At 37.3% G+C, this 9,114-nt stretch overlaps 1 protein-coding gene across 1 annotated transcript; it reads left to right on the top strand.

The window, feature by feature from the left end:
• The first annotated feature begins 2,621 nt into the window (after window positions 1-2,621).
• Window positions 2,622-5,081, top strand: LOC144373734 (nuclear receptor-binding factor 2-like). Its single transcript, XM_078036740.1, has 2 exons — window positions 2,622-2,654; window positions 4,374-5,081. Exons 1-2 carry the CDS (start codon window positions 2,631-2,633, stop codon window positions 5,079-5,081), a joined length of 732 nt encoding a protein of 243 aa, XP_077892866.1. The 5' UTR covers window positions 2,622-2,630.
• The last annotated feature ends 4,033 nt before the right edge of the window (window positions 5,082-9,114 follow it).

Raw genomic sequence — 9,114 nt, 5'->3', positions numbered from 1 at the left:
GTCCAGGAAGATGCCTGATCTTTTTTTGTTGTGAATATGGTAGTAAATTTTATATAGAAAACTGAATCCTTGGCTCTCTATAAAGGTATAGCTTTAGTTACAACTCTTAATGTAAGCATGAATAAAGTCCAGTGTGCATGAATTGATGTGGCTTAGCCACATTATATATTTTAAATGTTTTTGATAAACATAATGCTTAGAATAGAAGTGAATCAAGTTTGGTTTATCTGTGCCAACCTCTGGACCTTTATACCTCATAAGAAACTGAAACCAGAATTTAAGGTACTTGCTAAAGTCCAAAATGGCCAGTGGCAGAGACAGTACCAGAACTAAGGACTTCTGACTCTCAAAACAGTCCTTTCGTTTCCATGACCAAAAAAAAAAAAAAATTAGCTTTCTGGTATTTTTCTCTAGAGTAACATGAACATGCTATAGCCAGTCAGCATTATATTTTAGTTTATTGAGTAAAATTTTATAACAATTTTGAACACAAATGTCTATGATTCTCAGATGTTCATAGTGGTCAATTCTGTTTTCCTCTTTAAGTTGTGATGGGCTTCTCTGTGTTTACTGTGTCAAGTTATAGGTTTATTAGTTTTCTAGGGCTTCTGTAATAAAACACCACAGAATGGATGGCGTAGACCAAAGACATGCGTTGTCTCACAATTCTAGGGACCAAAAGTCCAAAAGTATTTGCAGACTGGGTTGTCTCAGAGGCTGTGAGGGAAGGATCTGTTCTTGGCCTGTAAAAGGTGATCTTTCCCTTGGCATATTTCTATGGCCAAACTTCTCCCTTTTTTCTCCCTCTATATGGGATAAGGGTCTACCCTAATGACTGAATATGGTAATTTTGTGTTTTAGTGAGCTTTTTTCTCTGCTGTGACTTGAAACTCACAAATGGAAGATCTTTCTTCCTACACCATAATCCACCATTTTACTAAGTCCTTCAGATTTAAAAGAAAATTTGTAAAAACAGTAAAGAATTTTTATATGCCTTTCATCCAAATGCCCAATTTACAAATTTGCTTTATCATCCTCTCTTGGTGTTTGCCATGTTCTTTTCTGTAGTATGAAGAGTAATATACAGACATGCTCATTGATCCCTAATACTTCACTATATTTCCTCAAAAAAGACATTAACTTACATATTCACAATGCCACCTGTCCTTTGTGTAGCCTGAGATCAACATTGACCTTAGGAGTATACAATCTACAAACTTTAGTGAAATGCCATTCACTATCCCACCAAAATCCTTCATCAAAATCCTTCTATTTAGTATTTCAATGCTACTTTACTCCCTGCACTTTGTGCTTTACTGGTTCACAAAAATTTAAGCCTCAGTCCTTATCAAGAAATAGAATTTCACATTATTACTCATGTGCACACACGGGTGTACTTACAAATATGAAAAACAAAAAAATCCAAAGCAATGCTTAACACTGTTGTGTTCCCTTGATGTTTTCCAGGACACAAAACAGATCATTAGGATATGAAGCTGTATGTGGACTTCAGATCCTCCTGCATCAGCTTCCTGAACTGCTGGGATTATAGGTGCTTGTCATTGCACCTGGTCTGAAAGGTTTTTTTTAGGGTAGCTGGGGCAAATATCCATGGGGCATACATCTTAGTTAAAGAAAAGGTTTATTGACAGAGAATATCTATTAGACTGCCCTTCTGTAAGGTGCTGCAGCCTACTGGAAAAAAAATGTCTTTTAAATATATAGTCAGGTACAAGGGAGTAGTTAAAAAACACTGTGATTTTTATTTGGTACCATTGCTATAGTTTTAATAGTTAGGGAGTCTTTGGGGGTGAGCCTAAAAGGAAGGTCATGCTTGATTGCCAGGTGCTAATTTTCAAAATGGGAGTTATTTTGGACTAAATACCTAATAGGTTCTTGTTAATTTTTTTAAGTACTGGGAATTGAACCCAGCCAGGTGGGCTTTACCACTGAGCAATATCTCCAGCTATTTTTATATTTTTTGAGACAAAGTCTAAGTTGTCCAGGCTTGCCTCAGACTTCCAATTCTCCTGCCTCAGCCTTCTGAGTTGCTGGGATTAAAGGTATACACTACTATACCTGCCTGGTTCTTATTACTTTTTAATCCTCCCTAAACATTATTTTTCAAATGAAATCATCTTCAGTTCTTTAATTGTAAAATCTGTAAGGTTTCTGTTTTTGTTTGATGGTGGGGATCAAATGTAGGTCTCCACATGCTAGGCAAGTACTCTACCACTCAGCCACATCCCCAGCCCTTCCATAGGGATTTTAAAGCATAGAACCTGCCAGTTAAGGTATCAAATGCCTGTAATCCCAGAGACTGGGGAAGCTGAGGCAGGGGGATCACAAGTTCCAGGCCAATCACAGAAATTTAGCAAGACTCTATCTCAAAGTATAAAGGGGTATGGATGTAGCTCAGTGGAAGAGCTCTAACCCTTGTTTAGTCACTGGGATCATTCACCAGTATTGAAAAAAAAATACCTCCAAAACCTAATCATAGCATTACTGCTTGTAAGATCATTTTTTTTTTCTGTATGAGAAGTATTAAAACTTCTTTTACCTGGTAATTATAGGATGATACTCATATATTAATGTTCCTCTTTTTCTGGCCAGCATATCTTTCTGATGCTATGAAGCTGACCAAGTCTGAGCAGGTAAGACATGTTCTTAAGGTTTACAGAAAAATTTTTTAAATATTTTTTAATGGAGACTTGAATTATGTGTAAAAAAAAAGCATTTTACCCCTTTTTAAGTTCTTTGATTGTAAAATCTGCAGGGTTTCTGTTTTTGTTTGATGGTGGGGCATCAAATGTAGCTCTTTAAGTGCTATATTAGAAATGTGTAAAATGTGAAAACTAAGTGAACTGTTGATATAATGGCATACAGAAACAACCTTCTCCCCCAACCTCATTCCTGTTCTTTTAGACATGCCGAAACTTGCATCCTGTTAGTAGCTCATATTTGACCATTGTTGGGCTGTTTGTTTTAGTGCCTGGTATTGAACCCAGAGGCGCTTAATCACTAAGCCATATCCCCAGCTCTTTTTATTTTTTTATTTAGAGACCAGGTCTTGCTAAGTTGTTGTGGCCTCCCTAAGTTGCTGTGGCCTGCTTTGAAACTGTGGTCCTCCTGCCTCAGGCTCCTGAGCTGCTGGGATTGCAGGTGTGCACCACCATGCCTGGATCCAATTGGATAAATCTGCTTATTGAAGATTTTTTAAATATGAAGTCTCCCATTTGTTTGTTCTTGAATTCTTAGACAATTTTTTTCTTTATTTTTGACTTCCTTCCTCCCTGTACTGGTGATTGAACATAGGGGATGCTCTACCTGTGGACCACATCCTTCCAGCCTTTTTATTTATTTTTATTTTGTGACCAGGGTCTGGTTAAGTTTCCCAAGTTTGCTTTAAAACTTTGATCTTCCTAAGCCTCCCAAATGGTTGAAATTACAGGCTTCTTGTACCACTATGCCCCCTGCCTTACGTTAAAAAGTTCTTAACTTCAAAATATGTGTCACCAGTGACTTTATTTCTTATGCTAGAGGAAGGCTTGTTGAGGTTTAAAAAATACCTTTATCCAAATACCTTTTTTTTAAACAGTGGTCTGAGTTGAATTCAGGGCATTATACATGCTAGACAGGTGCTCTACCATTGAGCTACATCACCAACCCTATTTTAAATTTTGAGACAGGGTCTTGGTAAGTTCCCCAGGCTAGTCTTGAATTTGTGATTCTCCTGCCTTAGCCTCCTAAGTAGCAGGGGTTATAAACATGTGCCACCAAACCTGGCTTCTGATTTCTTGATTGTAAAATGTCAGGTACCTAGGAAGTACTTAGTACATATATGTCTAATTGAAATAAGGAGATAATTTCTGAGAGGGATATCAGTGTCAGGGAAAACCCACTTACGTCTTAACACTGAATCATAGGATATTTAACTTTGTGTCTTTGATACTATAGAACCTGCTATTAGTATCTGCCTGCATTGAGCTTTCTAAATCTCTTTTAACAGGAAGACTTTTCATTTTGGTTACTATAGAACGGAGTTCTAAAGAGAAAGGATTTCTCCAATTCTAAGATGATTACAAATGGCATGGCATTGCAGATGGAGGAAGTGTAAGGCACAGTCAGAAAAAGTCTGAATTATTGAGATTAGGATTTTAACTTAATGAAATGTGCTTTCACTTAAGTAAAAAAAATACAAAATTCTCTAATTTATGTTATTTTGATATTATTATTGAATCTTTACTAAATTGCAAACAGTATAAAAATTTTAAGTGTTAAGTCAGAAAGGCTCTTGGAATAGCATATATTAACAGTAAAAAAGACTTCCAATATTAAATTCTGCAAATTGTAATTTTCCTTTTGTGAAATAGGCTCATTTATCACTGGAATTGAAAAGGGATAGCCACATGAAACAGTCCCTCCTCATTCAGGAGAAGTGGAAAAGGGCAAAGTGTGAAGAACGATCAAAAGCTCAGAACACAGACAAGGATGTAGCTACCCAATTTCAGGCATCTCACAAACCCTCTGCTGAGAATGCAGAGAGTCAGAGTCCCCTTCTTTCCCCAAACTACAGCCCTTGTACAGAGAAACACCTTTCTGAAATTCATGGAGTCTTTGACAGGAATTCAGAAACACTATTATGTTTACTTCAGCAAAAGAGTGAGCCAACACAGCCATGTATTGGAAGCAAAGCCCCGAAGGATGATAAAACAATTATTGAGAACCAGGCAACCAAAATTGCAGATTTGAAAAGGCATGTGGAGTGCCTTGTGGCTGAGAATGAAAGATTAAGGAAAGAAAATAAAGCACTAAAAGCTGAAAAAGCAAGACTTGTAAAAGTTCCAGTAGATAAGGAGCTTAATGTGGATGCTGATTTTATAGAAAAGTCAGCATTATGGAGCTTGCCACTACATTCAGACACTGCTACAGCATTTTCAACCTGGCACAAATTTGCAGCAAATACTGGGAAAGCCAAGGATATTCCAATACCCAATCTTCCTTCCTTGGATTTTTCATCTCCACAACTTCCACTTATAGAGCTGTCTGAGGATTTTCTGAAGGGAATTATGAATAATTGAAATGGAATACTTTTGGAGAGATCAGAAGAAATACAGCAACACAGTTAATCCAGAAAAGAAGAAAAAAATTAAAAAGGGAAAAACACATACAAGTAATTCCAGATGTGATTTACCATCTAGCTGATTGGCAGGAGCAGCATTGCCAGGATGTGAGAATCAGTCACTGTGAAATATATTGAGTAGCAGATCTATTCACTAGAGTTAATGGTTCCCACCTGGCAGACAGTAAACTCTTGGAGATTCACTTTCTCCTGATGCAAAACAAATGGCTACCTAGAATAATTTTCTCAAGCACCAATTAATTTTCTTCAAAGTTAAAATGTATAAAAGTGTATTATGTATAATTAATCTATAATGCCATAAATGATAATGTAAAACCTAAATAATATGGTGGCCTGAGAACCTGCCATATATTTGAAACATGCTTTCTATCATGCATTGACTGTATGCATTTTGTTATGCACATTTTGTTTGTTTAAGTAAGGTGTATAGGATACACACTTTTCTAGATGAAACTACAAACCCACATTTTGCACTAATAACATAATGCTGACCTCAAGACTATCAGGAGAAATATTTAAATTTCCATTTTATGAAGAAAAGAACCAAATTATTTGTTATGCTTTTTTAAAAAAAATTAGCAGTTTACATAATTAATCAGGGTGCATTTTAAGTTCTAACTTTGTTATATAATGCATCACTTAAAAATACTAAGGAATGATCCTTTTTTTTTAATGATGCATAAGTGGAAGTAATGCTAGTTGCCAGTATTTGAGTGTAAGAAATCAATAAAGTAATTGTGTTTTATACCCTTGTTGACTGGTTGGTGGTTGAAAAGCAAACTGTGTGGCATCTGGATATTGTAAACTTTAAATAGGAATTTAAGCAGATGCTATCAAATTATTATTTTAGTTTGTTAAAGATTTTCCACTGTTTTGCAGTCCCTTTCCCCTTTAAAGGTGTTGAAGGAGAGTGTAGAATTTCCTGAGGAAATTTTGGGCAAAATCAAGTAAAAATCCTCAAGAGCTAAATGTTCCAAGCCTTTCTTTGGTGGAACTCACCTGGAAAGTATCCAGGGCTGCTCTAAGCAGCTTGCAGCCATTCTTGTAGCACCTTTACCCAGTGGAGCACAGTGAGTGAGTGCTTTTTTCTAGGAGAAGGGGTTGGAGAAGAAGAGGATGTAAACAAAACATTTCTTTGCAGATCACTAGGTATGTTAAAGCATGGACTTCCTGTGTGGAATTGTGGGACTGAGGCACATACTGCTTCCTGAGGGAGTGAGGACTTCATTGGGCTCAGTAGGTAGGGTTATGCTCCCATTCTCTGTGAGGAAACTAGCCTAAGTAGGAAGGGTGAAGAGATCATGCAGAAGTCATATTTTTCCTGTCTTATTGTGTTGCAGATGAAACCATCTTAAAAGTTATACTACTTAATTTGTTCATCTCAGTGTTATAACATCCCAGATTTTGTAAACCTAGCCTTATAATTGTTTTTTTTCCCTTTGACAGGTTCTTGCCAAATTGCCCAGGCTGACCTGAAGCAATTCTCAGCTTCCTGAGTTGTTGGGATTGCAGGCGCCTGCCACTGCACCTGGTTTATGTGTGTTTTGACTAGGACTGTGATGGTTCCTTTGCAGCAGAATACCTTCCAGAGTAGATTTAAATAATGCTTATTTTCTTTATTACATCGTCGTCTCTGGACATTTCCTGGCTAGGATTACTAGGTGTTCTTATATCTTTTCTGTTTAGTATGAGGCACTTAAAGGGATTTAGAATAGCTTGCTTCCACTAAATAATTTGTTCTGTATGAGTAAGGTGGGTCTTGTCTCTTCTTAGTGGTGGTCTCTCACTGTACTGTTCCTTTTTGGAGAATTTACCTGTTGAAGTAACTGGGTGTTAACGCCTGATCCCGAGTTCTCATTTTCATCTTTTCAGAAAACATTTCTTTGAAAAACTCAATAGTATGGAGTAATACTTTTATCTAGATCATATTGTCATGGTAATCCATACAACCTGGAAATCTTGTTTAAAAGAAACATAATAGGAGGAAGTTATTTGCAAAATAATCAGTTTCTTGCCTGGCGCAGTGGCACATGCCTGTAATCACATTGGCTTGGGAGGCTGAGAAAGGAGAATATTTAAGTCAAAGCCAGCCTCAGCAATGGTGAGGTGCTAAACAACTCAGTGAGACCCAGTCTCCAAATAAGATGTAACAATAGGGCTGATGATGGGGCTCAGTGTTTGAGTGCTCTGAGTTCAATTCTGGATACCAAAAAAAAATAATTTTTGTTTTCAAAAATTGTTTTCTTCTCTAGTATTTTATCAGGATTATTGAAATGCACATATTTCTTCAAGTGAGTTCAAGATATTAAAATACTGGAACTTATTGCTTTTTACAATGGGTACTTTTGTGTCTCACATACAAATATATTATTTACATATGTACATATTCTATGTGTATATGTGTGAATATACATACATACATCTTTTTTTTTGTACTTGGGATTGAAATTGGGGGCACTCCACCACTGAGCCCCATCCCCAGGCCTATTTTGTATTTTTTTTAAATTTAGATACAGGGTCTCACTGAGTTGTTTTCCTTATTCACAGGTCAACTGGATAAACTTGAATGTGTGTTTAACTTAAATGACTTGTCTTTTTTTTTTTTTGGTACTGGGGATTGAACTCAGGGGCACTTAATCATTAAGTCACATTCCAAGCATCTTTGTATATTTTATTAGAGAGAGGTTATCCCAAAGTTTCTTTGGCCTCACTAATTCGCTGAGGCTGACTTTGAACTCAGGATCCTACTGTCTCAGCCCATAGGCTGAGCCGCCTGGAGTCACTAGGAGTACAGTATTGCACCACTGTTGTATTTGTTTGGTTTTTGGTAGAAGGTATTGAACACAGGGCCTCATGCATGGTATGCAAGCTTATTACCACCAAGGGACATCCACAGCCCTTTTGAGACAGGGTTTCCTGAATGACCCAGATTGGCTTTGAACTTGGAATCTTTGTGCTTCTGATTCAGGGACACTCAAGCACTGAACCGCAGTCTCAGCCCTATTTTGTATTTTATTTAGAGATAGGGTTTCACTAGGTTGCTGAGGCTGGCTTTTAACTTGTGATTCTCAGTGTTAACAAGCTGCTGCGCCTGGCTTTTTTTTTTTTTTAAGGGTATTTTCACCTTAAAGTGGGAAGTGTGCCTCCTTTTATAAAAGCCATTGCTGACCAACAGTGCAATCTGGTGGAGAGTGAGAAACTGGTTCTTTTCTGGTCATTGCTAGATTGGCTGTGGAAGAAAAGGATCTGATTTATATCTTAATTAATTTGCTTTGTCTAGAATAGATACAGAAATATGACTTAAAAGATAAAATATCTTTAAGAACTGGGCCAACTTAGCTCAGGGATGAGAGGCTTTCCCACTTATTTTCTGTCTGCTCATACTTTTCATGTTTTGCTGCTAGGGTTTACTCAAGGCTGACCAGTGCCAGGTTCAGTGGCACAGGCCTGTAATCCCAGTGAATTCAGAGGCTGAGGTATAGGGTCCCATTCAAGACCAGCATCAACAATTTAGTGGTATCCTTTAAAAAAAATTAAATGGGGACCTTGGGCATGGTGGCACATATCTATAATCCCAGCAACTACTTGAGGCCATGGCAGGAGGATTACAAATTCAAAGTCAGCCTCAGCAATTTAGTGAGGCTCTGAGCAAAAATTAAAAAGATCTTGGGATGTGGCTCAGTGGTAAAATCCACCAGTATCCCCCTCTCCCTCTCAAAAAAAGTAAAGGAGTCTTAAGTGGATTATCCTTCCATTTTTCTAAAAGTGAGGGGGGCACAGTTAGGCACTGGGTCTGGAGAATCAAGAAATATTTGGAATAATCTTGTTCATTAGGATTTTTCAGTAGTCATATGAATTGGAGTGAGGGTTGGGTAAATTTTTACAGTTCTTAGCCTGCTTCTCTAACATAAGTACTAAATCAGGAATAGAATTAAAAAGGATGGGGCATTACAAGTATGATAGGATTAAGG

The sequence above is a fragment of the Ictidomys tridecemlineatus genome, unplaced genomic scaffold (assembly GCF_052094955.1).
Source record: "Ictidomys tridecemlineatus isolate mIctTri1 unplaced genomic scaffold, mIctTri1.hap1 Scaffold_4662, whole genome shotgun sequence".
In the NCBI taxonomy this organism is placed as follows: Eukaryota; Metazoa; Chordata; class Mammalia; order Rodentia; family Sciuridae; genus Ictidomys; species Ictidomys tridecemlineatus.
Note: the sequence above shows the minus strand (reverse complement) of the source record. Positions and strands in the feature narration are given on the sequence as shown.

What these genes read in the sequence shown, in the direction of transcription:
- LOC144373734 (XM_078036740.1), top strand. Translation starts at nt 2,631, where the DNA reads ATGAAGCTGACCAAGTCTGAGCAG. An exon ending in AGCTGACCAAGTCTGAGCAG is followed by an intron (nt 2,655 to 4,373) that starts GTAAGACATGTT and finishes TTTGTGAAATAG; the next exon opens with GCTCATTTATCACTGGAATT.